Source organism: Sapajus apella, unplaced genomic scaffold, assembly GCF_009761245.1.
Source record: "Sapajus apella isolate SASKATOON/1434 unplaced genomic scaffold, GSC_monkey_1.0 scaffold14, whole genome shotgun sequence".
Classification (NCBI taxonomy): Eukaryota; Metazoa; Chordata; class Mammalia; order Primates; family Cebidae; genus Sapajus; species Sapajus apella.
Window position 1 is genome coordinate 2,960,230 of NW_022436954.1, and position 22,974 is coordinate 2,983,203.

General features: G+C 56.3%; 1 protein-coding gene across 2 annotated transcripts in view; it reads right to left on the reverse strand.

Moving 5' to 3' along the window:
- Nucleotides 1-22,974, reverse strand: part of LRP5 (LDL receptor related protein 5) — a 131,919-nt gene that overhangs the window by 6,468 nt on the left and 102,477 nt on the right. For both annotated transcript variants that reach the window (XM_032282590.1, XM_032282591.1), the window contains 8 exons: nucleotides 19,100-19,308; nucleotides 17,240-17,430; nucleotides 16,328-16,537; nucleotides 13,005-13,130; nucleotides 8,713-8,949; nucleotides 5,657-5,767; nucleotides 3,985-4,221; nucleotides 2,477-2,616 (listed from right to left, as the gene is read on the reverse strand). In XM_032282590.1, the coding sequence (XP_032138481.1) occupies nucleotides 2,477-2,616; nucleotides 3,985-4,221; nucleotides 5,657-5,767; nucleotides 8,713-8,949; nucleotides 13,005-13,130; nucleotides 16,328-16,537; nucleotides 17,240-17,430; nucleotides 19,100-19,308 (1,461 nt within the window). The remainder of the gene's footprint in view (nucleotides 1-2,476; nucleotides 2,617-3,984; nucleotides 4,222-5,656; nucleotides 5,768-8,712; nucleotides 8,950-13,004; nucleotides 13,131-16,327; nucleotides 16,538-17,239; nucleotides 17,431-19,099; nucleotides 19,309-22,974) is intronic.

A 22,974-nucleotide genomic window follows, 5' to 3' on the forward strand; every position in this document is an offset into this window, starting at 1 on the left:
GGCTGAGGCAGAAGAATCGCTCCAGCCCAGGAGTTTGAGGGTGCAGTGAGCTATGATTGCGCCACTGTGCTCCCACTGGGTGAGAGAGGGGGACCATGACTCAGAAACAAACAAAAAACACCTATGTCCATCTGAATAAGGTCAGAAGATTGTATCAGTGTCTTGCTTATGACAGGCACGGAAGTCATGCAAGATGGTAGCACAGTGGTAAACGAGGCGGAGGATAAATGGGTCTGCGCTGTTTCTCATAGCTGCACGTAAATCTACAATTATCTTTTGCTGGGAAAACAAAGTCCACGCTCTTGTGTGCTTGCATATGCACAGATTACTCCTGGGGGGACATACAGAAACACACCACAGAAGTCATGCCTCCCGGGGCATCCTGCTTGGTGTCATGGGGGCGGGGGTCCCTCTGGACTGCAGGCTCTTCTGTACCATTTGAATTTTGTGCCATGAACATATATTTAACAGATGCAAAGTAACTTTGCTAATTTTTTTTCTTTTTTTTTGAGACATATAAGTCTCACTCTGTCTCCAGGCTGGAGTGCAGTGGCACTATCTAGGCCCATTGTAACCTCCACCTCCTGGGTTCAAGCAATTCTCCTGCCTCAGTCTCCCGAGTAGCTGGGACTACAGGCACCCGCCACCACGCCTGGCTAATTCTTGTGTTTTCAGCAGAGATGGGGTTTCACCATGTTGGCCAGGACACGATCTCTTGACCTCGTGATCTGCCCACTTCAGCCTCCCAAAGTGCTGGGATTCCAGGCATAAGCCACCACACCCAGCCTAAGTTTGCTAATTTGAAAATAGCTAGCTTCATGCAGAGCTTCTTCTACGGGTAGGAAAATGTTCTAAAATTAACCGTGGTGAGGGTTGGACACATCTGTGAATACCCTAAAACCCACGGAACCGTACACTTTTTGAAGTGGGTGAGTTGTATGGTTAAACAATCAAGTGATTTAAAAAAAATAGCTGGCTGGTCAGTGCCATCTCTTATTGCCTGATAAGCTCCTCCCAGCTCCCAAGGGTGAATAGGAAAGGAGAATTCCATTTCCTGAGCCTCCTGCTGTGTGCATGGGGCTGTGCTCGGGGTTTCTGGCGCTCCTGGCTGGTTAGGTGGTGGTGCAGCAGCAGGAGCAGAGAAGTAGTTTAAACTCTCGGCTTCTGGCTCCCAGCTCCCTTTGTCCCCAAACACAGCCGGGCCCTGGAGCCTCCAGAAGACTCAGTTCCTGTCCAGGAAACCAAGGATAACCCTCTTCTGCTCCTTCCTTCCCAGGGCCCACCATGTCAGGTGCAATAAAAAGACAACACCCCACAAAAGAAGTAAAAATGAAATAAACAAAAAAGACAACACCCCAGGCCAGGTGCTGTGGCTCACGCCTGGAATCCCAACACCTTGGGAGGCTAAGGCGCGAGGATCGCTGGAGGCCAGGAATTTGAGACCAGCCTGGGCGACAGAGTGAAACTTTGTCTCTGCAAAAAATGTCAACATTAGCTGGGCATGGGGATGCATGCGCGCAGTCCTAGCTACCTGGGGGCTGAGGTGGGAGGATCACTTGAGCCTAGATCGAGACTGGAGTGAGCCACGACGGCGCCACTGCACTCCAGCCTGAGTGACAGAGCGAGACCCTGTCCCAAAAAAAAAACAAACAAGAAAGAAACAAAGAAGACAAGACCCCATACGTGAGGAACACTCAGAAGGGCGCCCTGGCGAGGTGGGGCGCCCTGGCGAGGCCCCAGAGGAAGCGGAGGGGCTGGCTTTACCTTAGGGGCGAACAGCTGCGCGAACTTGATTGTGGAAGAAATGAAAAGCATTCAAAGCGTGTCAACACACAGGGGTTCACATCCAGGTGCCAAGCTCGCCTTGGCACCCTGGGGCTGTGCTCCCAGAAATGGGCGTTCTCCCCAGCCGGCCCCACGGATGCTGGAAGGCGCCAGCAGTTTATCCTCTTCAGGCGCACTTCACTTGGAGGCTGTGGCTCGGGGAGAGCCAGCCCCTCCGCCTGCTGAAAGCTCCGGGAAGGATTTTAGCCACGAAAATCACCCTGTGTGTCTGTCCTGCACAAAACCATCCAGCTGTTTTCCTTGCTGGGAGGACAGGGGGTTTGTGGCGGGCACGCCGAGGGGAAGCTCACAGAGGGCAGACGGGCTTGGTGCAGGAGGCCATCACTGGGCTGGCCGTGTGCAACAGGCGGCCACCTGGATGCTGACATGACCCCACAGCCATTCTAGGAGGTGGATTCACGTGAGATTTCAGCTCTTTATATTTTTGTGTGGTTTTCAGAGTATCCACAGACAACAATGTCATTAAAGTAGAAAGCAGAATGTTTGTAGAGAGGGAAGCAGGCGAGCATGCCTCAGAGGCGACAGTGGGGACAGCCCCTAAGAACCCGAGAAGCCTCTTCTGGCTGGCACTGACGGTGGGAGGGGCCCACAGCCACATCCCGCCCCACTCCTCTCCAGCCCCGCCACTCACCGGCGGGTAGAGCGTGGCCTTCGTGCTGGATGAGCTGCTGGACGAGGCCCCTGTGACGTGGTTCCGGTCGTAGAGGGGCACCCCGCTCCGGCCCCCCATCAGGCTCACAGAGCTCATCACAGATTTTCCACATGCGATGCCTGGCGGGGAAGGGACGGGGGGTCAGGTGGCTTCGAGGCTCAGCTGAGCCACCCCACAGACACAGGGCAGTCCCCTCGGCTCCCACTACCCACGACCCAGACCGGGTCGGTGTGTCCTGTCGAAGATGTACCCCCCCTCCCTCTGCTGCCGGCCTCTCTGGCCACTACCAGGGTGAGCTCTCCAGGACTCATCTGCGAAACGAGAGACACATGATACCTCCCCCAAGGGGCCGGTTGCTGGGGCAGGGAATCCAGGAGGGGCAGCACAGAGCCTGCCAGGAACAGACAGGGCCCCGTTCTCTGAGGGCTGCTGTGACCATGATGGTGTCACCACTGCAGGCTTCCAGGAGCTTTTTTATTTTGAGACAGAGTCTGGCTCTGTCACCAGGCTGGAGTGCAGTGGCACAGTCTCAGCTCACTGCAACCTCTGCCTCCCAGGTTCAAGTGATTCTCCTGCCCCAGCCTCCTGAGTAGCTGGGACTACAGGTGCCCACCCCCATGCCCAGCTAATTTTTGTATTTTTACTAGAGATGGGGTTTCACTATGTTGGCCAGGGTGGTCTTGATCTCTTGACCTCATGATTCGCCTGCTTTGACCTCTTAAAATGCTGGCATTACAGGCATGAGCCACCGCGCCCGGCCCCAAGAGCTCTTGAGAAGCCTGATAACCCTGCTCCCCAGAGAGAAGCGGGTCGCATCTACACCTGCCATCCAACGGGCTCCCAATGAGGCTGGCTTGGGGTGACAGCAGGATAGAACAGGGGAGAGGGAACTCAGGGCTGGGTGGGCAGAGGCAATCCTCAAGGTAGCTTGGAGCTGCGCAGGACCTCACAGGGACTCTGCCTTCTTAGATATACCGTGGTCATCCGTATGATACAAACCAGCGTGGTGCAGCTGCCCCGCCATCTACAAACACAGCCTGCCTTCCTGGTGCCTGGGCCACGTAGGAACCATAACCATGCTCAGCCACAAGTCCCAACTGCACTCAGGACAAAGCTGCTTATGGTACAGAGTGGCCCCTTCAGCTCTAGAGAGCGCCCAGCTGCCCCACATTCATTTCTAGAGGACATGAGGATTTGTGGACAACACAGCACATGTCCCACTAGGATACTGAAGGTCAAGTCCAAGGAGTTTCCCCCCACGCCTGCAGTGCCAAAGGGTGGGCTGCTGCGGCCATGCAGGCCTCTGTGTGGAAGGATTCTGCTGCCAAGCACAGGCTCAGCAGGAAAGCCTGAATGCCATGAGTGGTTAGCAACATCTGCCACACGCACAAGAGGGCCCAAGGTAGTGTGTCCCTGCTCCACTCCCCGAGGCTGGCCAGACTACTCCCCCGCCTCCTCTGGGTCTTTCCATATCTCAGGCTCCTTACCTGTAAAGGGGCCATGCTGGGAGCCACCTGGGGCTATGAAATTGAGGGGCACGTGTGGTGTCCCACCGACATACTCGTGCGGGAAGGGCCCGTTGGCCCCCGCGTAGCGCTGGCACACCACGCGCTGGCACACAAAGTAGATGCCACCCATGACAAAGAGGGAGAGGATGATGCCGATGACAGGCCCGATGGCGCTGCTGTGGGCTCCAGTGTCGTCTGAAGGCGGCTTGTTGATTTCTGCCAGAGACAGAAAGAGGTGGCCGACATTATGCACCCTGAAGGGGCTGGCTCTGCCACTGGTGGACGGTGGGGAGAATGCAGGGGGGCTGGGAGGCTAGGCCTGGGGAGCCTGGACAACCTCAGGGCAACGCAGCCCTTCAGCCTGCACGGCTGCCACCCTCCCGGTCTCCCCACCACCTCCGACCCTGGCCCCTGTCCAACTCCCCACAGCCCTCAACACATCCCTGCCAAGGCAACCTGGTATTCACTCCTTCGCCAGGGCCCTCAGTGGTGGCGGAAGGGAGTGCGCCCTGGCCAGCCCAGGTGACGTTGGTGAAAGTGCAAAGCCAGGCGGCCCCTGGTGCTACCCCCCAGGCCACAGGAGGCACAGGCTCTCTGGGTGGGCTCCTTGTGCCTACCCCACTACCAAGGCTGCCCTGGAGGAAGTTTCCAGGCTCCAGACTCAGCTTTGGCAAAAGCCACATTCACTCTCCCACAAGGTCGGCCCAGCAATCCTGAGGGCGTCCCTGATGTGAGAGGAATGGCAGGAAGCGTGCGGGCTCCGTGCGAGGCCTGGCTGCGCATCAACGGTGCCCCCACAGCTGGGGCCCACGGCTGCGCTGGAGGCCTGGGCACAGGCCTGTCAGACAGGGAGCCTGCCCAGCAGAGGATGTGACCCTTGGTGACCCCCACTGCTGCCTTCAGGTCCCAAGCCTGACCTGGCATGAAGGTGCCAAAGCACACAGGGAGTCCCTTGAGGAAGCTCACTTGTCCCCACCCCCAGACTTCTCTCCCTGCTGCAGCCAGAAGAGAAGAGCTCTCAGCCCAGGTCTCTTGACAGTGAAGGTGTGGCCATGTCCCCAGACTTAATGACTCATTCCTACTTCCCATCTGAACTCAGCTCCCTTCCTGCCCGAATCAGACAGCCTTTCAGGAGCCACCGCCTCCAGGAAGCTTCCCTGACTGCCTTGGCCTCCTACCCGCTAGGTCCTACATCCATGACTGCACAGGTCATGCTACTTGAGGAGCATGTGGGATGTGTCATGTACATGTGTGTACACGACACACGTGCATATGTGAACATCCCTCCTCCTTAAGCCAGATAGTAAGCCATCAGGGAGCAGGACCACTGCAGCCCTCAGGGCTAATCTTGCTGCCTGATGGACGCTGCTGAACGAGGTCCCATGGGTGGGTGCGTGCTGCAGGCACCTGGGCACGGTCAGCCCCGCCCGCCAAGGCGGACTCCATGGCCACCCAGCCCACAGCTCGCAGTCTCTCCTCCTGGCCACTGCCCTGGGAAAGGCTTCCCTGCCTCCCGCAAGGAGCCTCCCAGCCACCTGAGTCTCTCACACAGCGCCCAGCCCCACTGGGAAGGCACGTCTCCTCCCCTAGACCCCGCGCTCCCGGGGGAACCCAGCCCGACGCCCCCTCCCCATGCCAGAGGCTGGCTCACCACACATGAGCTCGTCAGAGCCGTCGATGCAGTCAGGGAAGGAGTCGCACTGCTGCTTGATGAGGACACACTGGCCGTTGGCACACCGGAACTGGTTGGGCAGGCAGATGGCTGCAAGGAGGGGCTGCCACACTCAGAGAGGCTGGAGGGCGCCCCCAGCCCGCCACACAGGGCCCAGCAACCAAGGTCTGGGCTCCAAACAGAGAGCAGATGGATGGGACCCTTTCTAGGACCGGGGGAGTGGTCTAGTGCAGTCTCCACCCTCCCTCGAGGACCCCTGTGATGAGGCCTATGCCGAGTAGGGGAGGGACTGCCAGGGCTGAGACCACAACGCACCTCCTGCCACCACCCCCAAGAGGTATCTGTCAGGTGCCTACTGTGGGAAGGTCCGAGCCATGCAAGCAGTAATAGACCCTGCCCAAGGCTCTACCAGGTTGGGGGGTGGGTGCCAAAGACAAGAACTGCCGTGAGGAGTCTCCTCTCCTGAGAGTGGGGGCTGAGGAGGGCAGTGGTGCCCAGCAGAGCTTGCGGGGAGGGGAGGGAGCAGAACTCACAGGAGGTACAGCCAGCCCACATGGGAGCAGTGCAGCCACGGCCTCTGGCCAGGGAGGAAGAGCAAGCCAGGATGCAGACCACTGCCTCCTCCCCTCCCCAGATGCCCACCCGGAGGGAGCCATAGCCATGCCCGCCCCAGGGAGCTTGCTAAGTTCCCCACCTGCCCTGCCCCGGGGGTCCCGCCCTGGGAACGGGAGATAAAGGGACCCTGTCCATATCATGGATGCCATGATTTTCTGGTAACCGAGAAGGGAAGAAAGCTTCTGAAACGGAGCGTGCAGCCAGGGCCCACCAGTGCCTCAGGGCATACAGGAGGGGCAGCTGGAGTGGGACTAGGGGGCTCAGATGGTTCCCACATCTGCCCCTCCAAATCGCAACTGAAATGTGACCCTCATTGGGCGTGGTGGCTCATGCCTGTAATCCCAGCACTTTGGGAGGCTGAGGTGGGTGGATCACTTCAGGTCAGCAGTTCGAGACCAGCCTGGCCAACATGGTGAAACCCCATCTCTACTAAAAATACAAAAATTAGCCGGGCGTGGTGGTGGGTGCCTGTAATCCCGGCTACTCGGGAGGCTGAGGCAGGAGAATCACTTGAACCCGGGAGGCGGAGGTTGCAGTGAGTCTAGACGGTGGCGCCACTGCACTCCAGCCTGGGCCACAGAGCGAGCTTCTTTCTCAAGTACAAGCAAAATAAAATGAAACGTGACCCCCAAGGTTGGAGGTAGGGCCTCGTGGGCAGTGTTTGGGTCATGGGAGCACATGCCTCAGGAACGGGTTGGTGCCCTCCCTGCGGTAACGAGTGGGCTCTCACTGTGGTTCACGTGGGAGCTGGTTGCTTAAAGGAGCCTGGCACCTCTTCTCAAGGTGAGAACAAGAGGGCGAGGTGCTGTCAGTCTCTCTCCCTCTCTCTCTCTCTGTTGCTCCCTCTCTCGCCATGTGATGCACCTCCTCCCGCTTCGCCTTCCACCAAGAGTCAAAGCTTCCTGAGGCCTCACTGGAAGCTGCGCAGATGCAGGTGCCGTGCTGGTCCTGCCTGCAGAACGTGAGCCAGACAGGCCTCTTTCCCTCCTAACCCACCGGCCTCACGCGCTCCTTCAGAGCAACGAAAAATGGACAAACACAGGGAAAATTCCTAACCATGGCTCCTGCGAGCTGAAATCACGAAGAGCAGGTGCCAGGCCGGGGTGCGCAGCAGGGCTGGGGAAGCCCTGTCTGTCAAGGGCCAGACATGAGGACTGGGGATTTGAAGACCGTAGGTCTCCAGCATAACCACTTGGCTCTCCTGTCTTTGGCATGAAAGCAGTCGCAGACATGATATAAATGAATGAATGGGCGTGGCAGTGCCCCAAGAAAACTTTACCTACAAAACTAGGTGGCGGGCTGGATTTGGCCCCTGGGCCCTTAGTTTACAGACTCCATCAAATTCTCAAACAGTCAATGAGCTGGAAGGACTTAGCCACTGTGCCTTTATAGAAAAACATGCCGGGAGGCTACTCCCAGGCCCTCATCTTCTACGAAATGTCTGCTCCTTGTGAATGAGGACATAGGACAGTAGCCAGACTCCAACTGTGTTACCTAACAGAGCCGGTGGCTTTGGAAGAGGCAGGGCATTGACAGCTCCTCGGCGGTCCTGGGCCGGAGATGCTGACAATACGTGGCAGGCCACCAACCAAACAGGTCATTTATAAAAGGAAAACTCAGGCCAGGTGCGGTGGCTCACGCCTATAATCCCAGCACTTTGGGAGGCTAAGGAGGGTGATCACCTGAGGTCAGGAGTTCAAGACCAGCCTGGCCAACACAGTGAAACCCCGTCTCTACTAAAATACAAAAATCAGCCAGGCATGGTGGTGTGTGCCTGTAATCCCACGACTTGGGAGGCTGAGGCAGGAGAATCACTTGAACCCCAGAGGCAGAGTTTGCAGTGAGCCAAGATTGCACCAGGGCCACTCTAGCTTGGGTGACAGAAGAAAATTCTGTTTTTAAAAAAAAAAAAAAAAAAAAGGAAAACTCAAGAGGGGGCACTGAAGAGATGTTGTCTCATTATCAAGATCTACAGGGAGATCCTGCTGGTCAGTGAGGGCCCAGGATGCCTGAGCAAATCTCCTTCTAACTCCTGATTCTACAGTCAATAGAAACCACTCAGGTTTAAGCACAACCCCACAGACTGCTCAGTAGAGGCAGCCCTGTGTTCAGGAGGGATTTACCGGGGTGTAAGCCGGGGGCCTCTGCAGCCCACCACCAAACGTGCCTCAGGTTTCTGTGAAACTCCTGAGCTAATGCAGGAAGCTGAGATAGACCCTCACGTTCCGCCTTCAAGCCATACTGCCTGGTGGGACAGGACGGGTGGGATTGCAGTTTTCCTTGTTGAGCCTAAAAGACAGACTTGGTGAACTCCCTCCAAGCAAAGGTTTTTCAGAGTCCCAACTCCTTTCAGGCTGGAGGTAGCCCCAAGCTCCTTATCCCAGAGGGCAGGGCCAGGGTCTTGGCGGGGAGAGCCTCACCATCACAGTCGGCCTCGTCTGAGCGGTCCTGACAGTCGGCCTCGCCATCGCAGCGCAGGCGCAGGTCCACGCACTGGCCCCGGGCGCAGGGGAACTGGGCGGCGGAGCACACGGGGCAGCCCTCCTCGTCACTCTGGTCGTCACACTCGGGAAAGCCGTCGCAGCGCCAGGCCCCAGGGATGCAGTCGATCTCCCCGGTGGCACACGCAAACTGGTCAGGGGAGCAGGTGGGCGGCTCTGGGGAAGGGACAGAGGAGAGCATCACACGCAGCCCCATCCAGCAAAACCCAGGCAGCGGTGTGTCTGGGCCTCCAAGCAGAAGTGAAGACGGACTGGAACCATCTCCGCATTCCTGCTGTTCGGGTGCTGCACGCATGCATCCTCCACTGACGCAGCTCCTGGGCGCCGCCCTGCCTCCAGCCCCAGCCCAGAAGAAAGGGGGGAGAATACACATTTGCTGCAAGAAGATACGCATCCGTCTGTTTTTCAACGCAGAAGGGAAAGGGGGCTGACTGGCGATCCGAGCTAAGTAGCAGGCGCTGCACCGAATACAGCAGAAATGCTCGGGGCGGGAAGTTCGGCCCTGACTGGAGCAAGCAGTCCTTTCTCCACGGCCCAACGCACGCCTGCTCAGCCACACCTGAGTGCCCACTGCGCCCTCCTCAGGAGAAGGCAGGCAGGGGGTTTGCAGCCACACCTGCTGTGGGTATGGGGCTGCCAGAGAAGCAGGGTCATGCCTCTGTGGTGGCCAGTGTGTCCACCATAAGGCGGGAGCCAGCAGAGGACCGGTCAGCACATCCCAGGCGCCTGCAGAAGATGGGACAAAGCACAGGCAGGAGGGCTGAGGACACCTCGGGAGAGGGCAGGGAGGCGGAGGAGGGGGAGGCTGTGCAGTGGAGGATCATGAGAGGGTGGAGGCCACTTCCTACAGGTGACTGTGGAGGCCATCCTGCCCCTTGGGGTTCCAGGTCCTCAGTGCGGGCTGGGCACACAGCAGCACTCAGGGAACAGCAGAGTCCCAGGGATTGGGGACACAGACACAGACACAGGCCACTGGCACCGAGGGGTCGGAGGAGCCCTCAGCTTCGAGGCAGCCCCCATTTCCTGGGACTCCTCCCTCCCACTTTGTGCAGAAAATCACAGAAAACAGAGGCTGGCCTTAGGAGGGGGTGCTGGGTAATCAGCCCAGGCCTCTCTGAAAGCTGAGCAAAGCCCCCGCCAAGCTGAAATCTGATCAAGGGAAAAGCATTGGTTTCAAGCTGTCACGCTGCATCCAAGCCTTTGGATGTTTGGAACCTCCAGGCCTGCCCCGTTACTGCTGGGCTCACCGGGTGACAGGGACTGTGGCACAGGGGAGGGGGCCTGATCAAAGACGAGAGAAATAAAAGGAAGCTGCTGTCCCTGCTGCGCTTGGCCACGGTCGGCCCACGGCAGCTGAGAGGAGCCAAGGACAGATGTCTGCAAGCCGTGCCTGGCCACGGGGGAGACAGGGAGCCGGTGGCTGGAGGGTGAGGGCAGGGCAGGCCTGAGATGGAGCCCAAGCCTCCCTCAGTAGCTGTGAAACTGAGCAGCCCCTCAGCCTCCCAAAGCCTCCGACCTCTTCTCCCAATCAGAAGCAGCAAGCTCCTGTGAGTTGTAACTGGGACACTGGGGCCAGAGCCAGGGGTGCGCCCAGCTCAGGAAAGGGCTGAGCAGCAGTAGTGGTGCCACTGCTGAGGCAACTCTGGCTGTCCCTTTACCGGCCTGGCTCCTGCCACTATCAAAAGGTCCATGTCTGAGACCTCAGTGAGTCCTGTCTTTCTGTGATCTCCCCAAAGTGGCCAACAGAGCATGACAAGCACTGGTGCAGTAAATATATGTCTCTTGAGCCATGAGGAAGGGGCCTCAAGTCCCCAAGCTGGGAGGCTCCATCTCAAAATGAGGCCAGCCCTGTGCCACAGTCCCTGTCACCCGGGTGAGCCCAGCAGTTATGGGGCAGGCCTGGGGGTTCCAAACATCCAAAGGCTTGGATGCAGAGTGACAGCTTGAAACCGATGCTTTTTCCTTGATCAGATTTCAGCCTGGCAGGAGCTTTGCTCAGCTTTCAGTAAGGCCTGGGCTGATTTCCCAGCATCCCCCTCCTGAGGCCAGCCTCTGTTTTCTGTGATTTTTCTGCAAGAAGCGGGAGGGAGAAGCCCTAGGAAATGGGGGCTTCCTTGAAGCCAAGGGCTCCTCCGGCCTCTCTGTGCCAGTGGCCTGCGTCTGTATCTGTCTGTGTCCCCAGTCCCTGAGACTCTGCTGTTCCCTGAGTGCTGCTGCATGCCCAGCCTGCAAGGAGGATGTGGAGCCCAGGCCAGGGGCAGTGGACGGAGGGGCATGGCCTCTGGCATGGAGGCCCAAGGCTGTGTTGGGTGCACTGTTCTGACGGCCCCATCTCTCAGCCAGGAAGGCACGGGCATCTGTGGGAGGTGCACAGACACCCTTGGGTTGCAAATCCACCTGAGCTTTTGGGCTGGAACTTGGAGCAAAGCTGCCAGGACACTCCAGAGGGGACAGTCACAAAAGATCCCCTCTGCTCATGGCCAAACTCGAGGTGTGAGGCAGCACCCCACAGTCCTACTCCCCAAGCTCCTGGGCCGTGGCCAGTCTCTCCAGGAGCAAGACAAGCTGCTAAAAAGAACCGGCACTCTGGGTATGGTGGCTCACGCCTGCAATCCCAGCACTTTGGGAGGCCAAGGCAGGTGTATCACCCGAGGTCAGGAGTTCAAGACCAGCCTGGCAAACATGGTGAAACCCCGTTTCTACTAAAAGCACAAAAATTGGCCGGGCATGGAGGCGCATGCCTGTAATCCCAGCTACTTGGGAGGCTGAGGCAGGAGAATAGCTTGAACCAGGGAGGTGGAGGCTGCAGTGAACCAAGATTGTGCCATTGCACTCTAGCCTGGGCAAAAAGTGAGACTGCATCTCAAGAAAAGAAAGAGAAAAAGAAAAAAGAAAGAAAAAGAACCAGTGCTTACACGCAGTGCCTGCCCGTGCTGCTGTCTGCTGTGGGTAGGATGAAGCGGAGCCCCAGGAGCTCCCACAGGAGAAGGGGAGCTGAGCAGAGCACAGAACCAACAGGATCCAAGGCCACCTGGAAGCACAGGGGCATCGGACAGAAAGCCCTGGACAGGCAGGCTTCACTGCGGTGATGATACATATGGTCACTTTATTACCACTGCCACACCCACAACATAGCAGCTGGCATTCCTGTGTATCGAGTGTCAGAGTCCAGGTGCAGAAAGCCCTGGACAGGCAGGCCTCACTGTGCTGATGATACAGACGGTCACTTTATTACTACTGCCACACCCATGACATAGCAGCTGGCATTTCTGTGCATCAGGTGTCAGAGTCCAGGTGGAGTGCCCTGTTACTTAATACCCATGACAGCCTGCTAGGTACATACTCTTAATTTCACAGAGAAGTAGAGGCTCAGAGACGGCCAGGCGCCAGCCAGGGTCACTCAACTGGGAAGTGACAGAGCCAGGATTTGAACCGTGGCCTCTTTGGCCCTAAAGCCCATTGTTCTTCACTCTCCCACCACCACCACCAGGAAGCCCGAGGGGGAGAAGAGGGTAAGGGTAGAAGGAGGGAAAAAGATAGAACTACTAGGAGAAATCAACAAATCCACCATTAGAGTTGGAGACGTCACATTCCTGTCAATAACTGACAGCTCACGCAGGCGGTCGGGAAGGAAGGCTATAGACAACCTGATGAGCACTATCAATCAACTGGATCCAACTGACATTTCTAGAACACTCCACCCAAAAATGGCAGAATCCACATTCTTTTCGAGAGTACATGGAACATTCACCAAGATAGACCACATGATGCTGGGTGATAAAACACACCTAACACATTTAAAAGCAGAGAAATCATATAAAATAATCTCTCACACTACAGTGGAATTAAATTAGAAATCAGTAGCAGAGAGACAGCTGGAAAAGCCCCAACTCTTTAGAAAGTAAGCAACACTTCAAAATGACACATGAGACAAAGATGTCATCTCAGGAGAAGAGTAAAAATATTCGAACTACCCAAAAATGAAAATATAACAAAATCTGTGAGATGCAGGAAACACAGTACTTAGAGGAAAATTCATAGCACTGAATGCACATACTAAAAAGGAAAGGAGGGCAAAGGAAGAGACAATCAGCTTTGGAAACTGGATGCTACAGATTGTGATTTTAAAAGGATGCCAGGCAGCCACGCAGCAGGCAGAGAATCAGATACTTGTCCATCATCCCAAAAGAGAGCACCTAAGTCACACCTACCTCCACAGGTCAGCAGGTTCTGCAGGAGCACGAGGTGGACTGGGCATGAGCACCGTGGTGTCCCATCACCCTTGGCAATACAGATGTGGGAGCAGCCACCATTGTCACGGGCACATGGGTGGGCTGCTGCAAGGACAAAATAAGACAAAGAGGGGTCAGGCTCTGCCTCCCACATCAGAACCACAGCCTTGAAGGTAGGTGCCAAATGAGAACTCATGAGAACTGGCCCTCCTGCAGGCCCAGCCTCCCCGGGAGAATCCTCCTACTTATTCCTCTTGGCAGCCTACAGTCTTCCTACTGACGTGGACATTAACACACAAGTGGAGGCTGGAAATGGTTACAGAGCTTGCTCATCATCACAGGCCAGCCTGCACCAGTCCCCACCATGTCCATGACCATCACTCTCAAATGCCTGCTTGTCTCTCCTCCTCTTTATTTACTTACTTTGAGACAGGGTCTCACTCTGTAGCCCAGGCTGGGGGGCAATGGTGCGATCACGGCTCACTGCAGCCTTGATCTCCTGGGCTCGAACAATCCTCTTGCCTCAGTCTCCTGAGGAGCTGGGACTGCAGGCACGTACCACCATGCCTGGCTATTTTTTTTTTTCACTTTTTGTAGAAACAGGGTCTCAATACGTTACCTAGGCTGCTCTTGAACTCCTGGGCTCAAGCGATCCTCCCACTTCAGCCCCCTAAAGTGCTGGGAATACAGGCGTGAATCGCCGCACCTGGCCCTCCTCCCTTCCTTCATTGTGTAAGGGGTTGGATGGTGTCCTCCAGAAAGATACACCCAGGTCTTAAGGCCTGGAATCTATGAGCATAGTCTTTTTTTGGGAAAAAGGGTCTTTGCAGGTTAAGGATCTCAAGATGAGGTCATCTTGGATGATTTGGGTGGGCCCTAAAGCCAACGACAAGTGTCCCTGTAAAAGGCAACATAGACACAAAGACGAGGTAAAGATGCAGAGGCAAAGGAGACAGCCACAGGAAGATGGGCAGAGGTGGGGGGTGTGCATCCACAAGCGTGGAACGCCTGCACCCACAACACTGAAAGGGCCAAACACACAGATCCTTCCTGCAGCCTCCAGAGAGCACAGCCCTGCCAACAGCTAAGTCACAGGCTTCTGGTCTCCAGCATGGTGGGAGGATCCATTTCTGTTGCTTTAAGCTGTCAAGTTTGTGGTCATCTGTTACAGCAGCCATAGGACACTAATATACACGGGAATTAAAATAGCAAATCGTGCCAGGCGCGGTGGCTCACGCCTGTAATCCTAGCACTTTGGGAGGCCGAGGGGTGGATCACCAGAGGTAAGGAGTTAGACACCAGCCTGAGAAACATGGCGAAACCCTGTCTCTACTAAAAATACAAAAAAATTAGCTGGACGTGATAGCGCGCACCTGTAAACCCAGCTACTTGGGAGGCTGAGGTAGGAGAATTGCTTGAACCTCAGAGGCAGAGGTTGCAGTGAGCCAAGATCGAGCCATTGCACTCCAGCCTGCGACAAAAGCGAAACTCCATCTCAAAAAAATAAATAAATAAAATTAATAATGGACCAAGTCCCTGGGAACTGGTGTTATTCTATCCAGTTAACCAAATGTGTCCAACATCCTGACAATGGGAAGAAGAGGAGGCAGCTTGGAAGGAGAGCTGACCACTCCCAGGTGGAAGAAATGACAGAAGACACTCTGCTCCCCATCCCACCCAGAAAAACATCACAGTGACCCTCCTCAGTCTCAAGAATTCAGCGTTTGGTTTTTCTGAGACAGGGTCTCTTTGTCACCACTATGCCTGGCCCTTTTTTTTGTTTTTTGTTTTTAAGATGGAGTCTCTCTCTGTCGCCAAGTCCGGAGTGCAGTGACACAAACTTGGTTTACTATAACCTCCACCTCCTGGGATCAAGTAATTCTCCCACCTCAGCCTCCCCAGTAGCTGGGACTATAGGCACCTGCCACCATGCCCAGTTGATTTTTGAATTTTTAGTAGAGACCTGGTTTCACTGTGTTGGCCAGGCTGGTCTCGAACTCCCAACCTCAAGTGATCTGCCCATCTTGGCCTCCCAAAGTGCTGGAATTACAGACATAAGATACTGCACCCAGCCTGGTCCATTTTTGTTTTTTTTTGTAGGGATGGGCTCTCACCATGTTGCCCAGGCTGGTCTCAAGTCATCCTCAGATGGTTACCATGGAGGGGAGGAAGGAACTGTGGTCCCAGCTGTGGAGGCCCCTCCCCCAAGCCCTGGGGCAAAGCAAGGCAGTGGCAGGCAGAATCCTAAATGCCCCCTATTTTCCCACCCCAGTCCCCAGCACGGCATCATGACCTTACTGACAGAAGGGATTCTGCAGATGTGATTAAGGTTGTTAATCAGCCGACTTGGAGTCTGTCAAAGAGGAGGCTAATCTAATCTGAAGGTGGCTGGGCCGAATCACAGGGCCCTTTAGAAGCAGAGCAGTCTCCCCAGCTGGTGAGAGAGGAGCAAGTCAGAGACACTCGAGGTGCAGGAGGGACTGATGCAGGGAGCCTTCGCTGCTGAGGCAGAGGGGCCACGGGTGAGGACCCAGGCTGGCTTCTAGGAGTTGAGAGTGGTCCCCGACCAACAGCCAGAAAGAAAACACAACCTCAGTCCCACAACCACCATCCACTGAGTGAGCAAGAAAGCTGATTTCTCCACCGAGCCTCCACTGAAGGCCCAGCCTTGCTGACATCCTGATTCTGGTTGCATCAGACCAAGCAGGGAACCCAGGTGAGCCACACTGTGCCTGGACTTTTGCTCTACAGAATAGAGAGACAATCCAGGGTGCTGTCAGGCCAGTAGCTCACACCTATAATCCCAGCACTTTGGGAGGCCGTGGCAGGCAGATTGCTTGAGCCCAGGAGTTCAAGATCAGCCTAGGCATCATGGGGAAACCCCGTCTCTACAAAAAAAATTAGCTGGATGTGGTGGTGCGCACGTGTAGTCCCAGCTACCTGGGCGGCTGAGGCAGGAGCTTTGCTTAATTAAGCCCAGAGGTCGAGGCCGCAGTAACTGTGTTTGAGCCACTGCACTCCAGCCTGGGCAGCAGAGCCAGATCCTGACTCAAAAAAAAAAAAAAAAAAAGAGTTGGTGTTGTCTTAAAATGCTGTTTGTGGTAATTTGTTCCGAAGCAAAAGAAAACCTCAGAGGCCTCGGGGCATCCGGGCATCTTGCTGAGCCCCGGCGGGCAACATTCGGCTTCTGGCAGAGCCCACCACCCGCTGAGGCCACACAAACTCTGGCACTGGCCTCCGGCCTCCTCCTGGGGGCCGGGTTACAGGCCACTCTGCCCACCCCGCTGCCAGCCCCCACGTACAGAACTCCTCCAGGCTGACTTCCTCCACTGCGTGGATGCCAGTGAGGTGGGTGACACGGCCCTGGATTCGAGTCCGTTTGTCCCCGGTGGTCTTCTCCACGCGCTCGATCATCTGCTGCTGGCGGTCGATCCAGTAGAGGTGCTTGCCAAGCACGGTCAGGCCCAGAGGCTGCACGATGTTGGCATCCTCCAGGGTCAGGCGGTTGGCCCCTGCAAGTGGCACGAGGACCCCCCTGAGCAGTGCTGACCTCCAGCGCTCACCCCACACTCGGCTTGGGAGGACAGAAGTTGACAGGACTGCCGGAGGCCTGGGGGATTCCGTGCTCTGCACGGGGTGAGCTGCAGCAAAGTCCCTGTAAGCAGCCAACCCAAGGTAAGCCCTCAGAAAGCCCTGCTGCCACCTGGGCTGGCCTCAGGATGAAGCCCGTTGGTCCCAAAGGTGGGCCTCGGCCACTGGCCTCTGCAAGCACGGCCGCTCCCCTCCCCAACCTGCCCCATCGTTAACAGGAAGAGCCATGAGGACTAAGCCTCCTCTCTAAGCACCAACTCTCATTTCTCCTCAGCCCCTTGTGACCTAACACGGCCCAGAGCAGAGCAGCTGCCTGTGCACGTGCTGGGGGCAGAGGCCAGGCCGGAGTCCCGCTCCACCCCCTGCCGTGGGGCCCTGAGCAGCTCGCTCACTCTCTGTGAGCCTGAGTGAGCTGCTCTGGGCCCCACGGCAGGGGATGGAGCTCACTCTCTTCTGCCTCTGCCACGTGGGGCTCACTCAGAACCCCAGGCTGGAGCTGTCAGCTCGAGGATGAAACATGCTACACGCAAAGCCCCTGGTGCAGTGCAGGGCCCGCGGCAGGCCTTGAGCAATATGGCAGCTGCTGCCATTACTGGCGATAAGGAAGGCCCCGGGGCGCATACCTGAGAGATCGCAGCTCTCAATGCGCTTCAGGTCCGCGTCCGCCCAGAACAGCTTGCCCAGCGCATTGTCTACCACCAGGGCCACCGGGCGGATGAGGCCGGTGGTGAAGAGGACCTCCCGCTCAGTGCCGTCCAGGGCCGCGCGCTCGATCTTGGCTGCCCGGTCCTGCATGTTGGTGAAGTACAGGTACCTGCGGGAAGGCGGCAGTTGAAGGACGGGCGTGAGGACGGTGTCTCCTTGGCCAGCAGAGCCCACAGCACCAGCCCCCACCTGTCAGGGCTGCCCGAGGCTGACAGGTCACATCCTGTACTGGTTGAACAATCTTCCCCAAATTCACGTCCACCCCAGAACCTCGGAATGTGAGCTTATTTGCAAACAGGTTCTTTACAAATGTCACAAAGGATCAAGATACGACCACATGGGGTGAGCATGGGCCCCAAATCCAACTGAAGTGTCCTTAAAAGACACAGAAGAGGCTGGGTGCGGTGGCTCACATCTTTTAATCCCAGCACTTTGGGAGGCCGAGGCAGGCAGATCATGAGGTCAAGAGATAGAGACCAGCCTGGCCAACATGGTGAAACCCTGTCTCTACTGAAAATACAAAAATTAGCTGGGTGTGGTGGCGGGTGCCAGTAGTCCCAGCTACTCGGGAGGCTCCGGCAGGAGAATCGACGGAACTCAGCAGCAGAGGTTGCAGTGAGCCAAGATCAGGTCACTGCACTTCAGCCTGGACAGAGCGAGACTCAGTCTCAAAAAAAAGACACAGAAGAAGCCAAGCAATGTGCAATCAGAAGGAGAGGCTAGAGTGACACGACCACAGGTCAAGGGATGTCTGGAGCCACCAGAAGCCCAGATTCCTTCAGAGCCTTCAGAGGGGGCGGGGCCCTGACGACACCTTGATCTCGGGCCTCAGGAAGTGTGAGGGAACAAATGTCCGCTACTCTCAGCCACCTGGCTGGTGGTAATTTCCCACAGCAGCCATGGGAGATGGAAGCAGGCCTCCCGCAGCTGCTAAGGACCCAGAAACCCTGGCCCTTGGGAGCTCAGCTCAGCTGGCTCCTGCATAGCCACCTTACAGACCCAGGGCTTCCGCCCACTGAGGCCCCTGTGAGCAGCAGGGGCTGCACTACTGTGGCCGTCACTCCTACCAATAAGGAAACTGAGTCTCCAGGAGGTTATGCCACCCGCCCGAGGTCACATGGGCAGTAAGTGGCAGAGTCAGGACTTGAACTCTGGGCTCCCGGACCTGTGCTGGCTGAAGCTCCCGTCTTCATGCCAGCCCCCCAGCTATCTGAAGGTCATTGTGCTCCTGTCCCCAAACCTTCCCATGCTCAGTTTGGAGCCTGAGGCTCATGTCACATGGGTTTCGGGCTTCCTCTTTCCCTGGCGACTCCCTCTGGAGACCTCCAGGTCCTGGGTGCCTTCCCACCATCCAGACGACCAACAGGTGGGAGCGTCAGGGGCCTCTGGGAGGAAGCAGCCCAGGAGCTCCCTGTGGAGGAACGCAAGCGAGTCAACAGGGAGCCCCAACCTGGGATGCCATGAAGGGGATGTCTGCACAGGGTTCGGGTTTAACAGAGATGGTGCAAAACCTGTCAACCGCAACTCCCGTTGGCCAGCGCTGCCTCGTAACCCCTCAGCAGAGCTACCCCTCCCTTCCAGCCCTCGGGGCTTTCTGCTTCCCCGGAGGGGCTGTGAACGAGTTTGTGCTTGCTCTTGGGATTCTGGAAATCCACCCATTGGATTACTGGGGTGGAAAATCCTCCCAGCCTGGGAGAGGCTGACACTGCACAGAAGACATGGCGGGCGTGCCTGGGTGGGGCGTGGCACCCCCGCCCACCCGCCTGTTGGCCTCCTACCCTCGCTCGGCGTTGACAATGATGGCCCTGGGCTTGTCGCGGTCTCCACGCAGCACCACCCCCATGGCTTCCCCGCTCAGCCTGTGGACATTGATGGTGTTGGTGGCCTCACACGTCCAGAACAGCGTCCGGCTGTAGATGTCAATGCTGAGGTCGTGGGGCTGCCTGTCTGGGTTTTGGGCTTGGCTCAGAGAGGTCAAAACAAAGGGCTGCAAGACAAAGAAACAGAGACAGATTCGTGAGCACTGGCAGAGACCCCAGGTACTGGCAGAGGCCCCCGGGCACTGGCAGAGATCCATGGACACTGGTGGAGACTCCGGGCATTGGTGGAGACCCCGGGGCACTGGCAGAGACCCCCAGCCACTGGCTGGAGACTCCCGAGCACTGGCGGAGACCCTCGGGCACTGGCGGAGATTCCTGGGCACTGGTGGAGATCCCTGGGCATTGGTGGAGACCCCCAGGCACTGGCTGGAGGTCCCGGGCACTGGCAGAGACCCCCCAGGCATTGGCTGAGGCCCCCTGGAACTGGCGGAGACCACCGGACACTGGCTGGAGAGCTCTGGCAGGAGAGCAGAGGCCACAGTTCCCAAGTTTAGCCTGAAAGTCAAATCCCAATACTGGTGTGGGGGTCTATCTGCTCCACTAAGCTCCTTACTATGTGCCCACTCGAGTATGCCAGAGCGATTGGGACCACGGCCTCTGGAAGAGCTCTTGTTGCCTCGGATTTCAGCCCTCATCAGTGAACCCACCAGGGGGACCCAGCTGTGTGTGCATCACTAGACTGGTGCTCCCAGGAAGGCCCCGCTGACAGCCAAGAAGGCACCCAGGACCACAGGGGCCTGCCCAAGACATCACTGCCTTCTCCACTTTCTAGGACTCAAGCTAGACTTGGAATGTGGCCCTCACATCTTCTTTTCTCTGCAGAGCGCCAGGACAGCCGGTGTGCAGGCCACCCCTTCCCCAAGGGAAGAAGGCCAGAAATGGGGTAGAGGGCAGGTAAGGGTAGGGGGCAGGTGAGTGTGGGGAATGACCCATAGCCCCTCTTGGGAAGGCAGGGCAGCCACATCTCTCAGTGGCTCTCAAGGACTCTCCCTCTCCACACTGTCCATGGTCACCGCCCAGGAGATCCTCTGAGTGCTGCCTGAGCCCAGGCCACCCTCTGCATCTCAGGGATGAGCCTGGGCTCTTGGGGCCTGCGACAGCATCCTTTCAAAGGGATCTTACTGAACTGATGTAGGAGGAGGGGACAGCCCAGAAGCCTACCGCCCCTCAGGATCTGGTCCCTTTGGGTTACCCTGAAAGATGGCTGCATTCAAGTTTCCGAGTGACAGCCTGGAGCACCTGGGCGGCTGCCACCCAGGCCTGAAGGAAAAGCTCCCCTCCCTCTCCCTTGAGTCATCATCTTAGGATGGGGCTCTGTCTTAAGTCTTTTCAGACTTTCTTTACCTATGTCTTGAGCAGTTCATAAAACAGGGAGGCAGCAGCGGCTCACACTGCCATAGGGAAACTGAGGTGGGAGAAACACTTGAGCCCAGGATTTTGAGACAATTCTGGACAACATAGCAAGATCCCATCTGTATTAAAAAAACAAACAAACAAACAAAAACCTAAACCAACCAACCAAAAAAAAAAACACTAGCTGGGTGTGGTGGCGCACACCTGTAGTCCCAGTTGCTCAGGAGGCTGAGGTGGGAGGATCGCTTGAGCCTGGGAGGTTGAGGCTGCAGTGAGCTACGCTCTTACTACCACACCCCTGCCTGGGTGACAGAGTAAGACCCTGTCTCAAAAATATGCAATTAAAACAAAGTCTCCAAGTAGATAAAAAGAGGCTTCTTCCCCAGGCCCAGCCTCTTGGACCCAGATGGAAAGGGAGCCCCCCTGCCCTATCCCTCCAATCCCATACACACAGAGCAGCTTCTGGTCCAGCCTTGCTGAGCAGCTGCAAAGACATCATCACTTTCATCTGGACACAAAGGATCACGTGTCTTTGTAGATAACAACATCCACATCACCGCAGAGCTGTGGACCCCAGGGGGCTGTGCGTCAACGCCAACTGAACAAGTTCTTTCCTAAAAGTCACAGAGCTCTCTGGCTGGGGACCCTGGCACAGCCGCCAGGCTGGAAGACAAGCAAGATTCCAGCTACCCTGGCCAAAATCAGGCTCACCGCGGAGGGCGGGTCTGTGGGAACCAGATGCAAAACCAGACTTCGTGACGGCAGTCTGGAGAAAAGCCATCTGAGAAACGTGTACTGTGTCACACAGGACATGACACCCTGGCCACACTCCTCCCGGCACACAAACAACACAGCAAACTTTACACAGCTGGCCAGCTTCCTGAACCCTGAGCTCTCATTTTAATGAAGTACAAATAGTTGTTAACGCAAACTTTCTTACACGCAACACCACAGGCAACATACCTTTTCCTCACTAGTACGAAACCTTCACCATGGAAGGAAATGTCCACAGCAGCCTTATTCACGGCAACTAAAAGGTGGAAGCAACCTAGCACGGATAGGCAAATAACAAGATGTGGTCCATCTATCCATAGACAGACATGTCCTTTTTTTTTTTTTGAGGAGTTTCACTGTTGTTGCTCAGGCCAGAATGCAATGGTGTGATCTTGGCTCACTGCAACTTCTGCCTCCTGGGTTCATGTGATTCTCCTGCCTCAGCCCCCTGAGTAGCTGGGATTACAGGCACCTGCCACCACGCCCAGCTAATTTTTGTTTTATTAATAGAGATGGGGTTTCACTGTTTTGGCCAGGCTGGTCTCGAACTCCTGATCTTGTGATCTGCCCACCTTGGCCTCCCAAAGTGCTGGGATTACAAGCATGAACCACAGTGCCCAGCCAAGGTTTTTTGTTTGCTTGTTTATTTTTGTTTTGAGAGAGTCTCACTCTGTCACCCAGGCTGGAGTGCAGTGGCACAATCTTGGCTCACTGCAACCTCTGCCTCCCAGGTTCAAGCAATTCTGCCTCAGCCTCCCAAGTAACTGAGATTACAGGTACACGCCGCCACACCTGGCTAATTTGGTATTTTTAGTAGAGCCAGGGTTTCACTATGTTGGCCAGGCTGGTCTAACTCCTGACCTCAAGTGATTTACCCACCTCGGCCTCCCAAAGTGCTGGGATGACAGGGTGTGGGCCACCACGCCCAGCCCTTACAATGGGTTATTACCCAGGCTTTCAGGAAGGAAATTCTGACACAGGCTACAACACAGATGAACCTTGAGGACATCATGCCAGGTGAAAGAGGCCAGTTACAGAAGGGCAAATATCGATAATTCCACTTATCTGAGGTACCTAGAGAAGTCAGAGAGAGACAAAGGTAGAACGGTGGCTGTCAGAGGGAAATGTGGAGTGGGTGTTTCATGCAGTTTCAGTGTGAGAAGGTGAAGTCGTCTGGGCATGGATGGCAGTGACGGCCGCAATGTGAACTGACTGAATGCCACTTAACCGTCAACTCCAAGAGGTCAAACAGGCCAGGTGCGGTGTGGCTCACGCCTGCCATCTCAGCACTTTTGGACTAGGCTGAGGTGGGCAGACTGCTTGAGTCCAGGAGTTCAAGCCCAGCCTGGGCAACATGGTGAAATCCGTCTCCACATAAAATACAAACAATTAGCTGGGTGTGGAGGTGCACGACTTGAGCCTGGGAGGTGGGGGCTGCAGTGAGCCAAGATTGCACCACTGGACTCCAGCCTGGGCAACAGGGAGAGACCCTGTCTAAAAAAATTAAAATAAACAAAAAAAGGCTGGGCGAGGTGGCTTACATCTGTAATCCCAGCACTTTGGGAGGCAGAGGCAGGCGGATCATGAGGTCAGGGGTTCGATACCAGTCTGGCCAACGCAGTGAAACCCCAACTCTATTTAAAAAT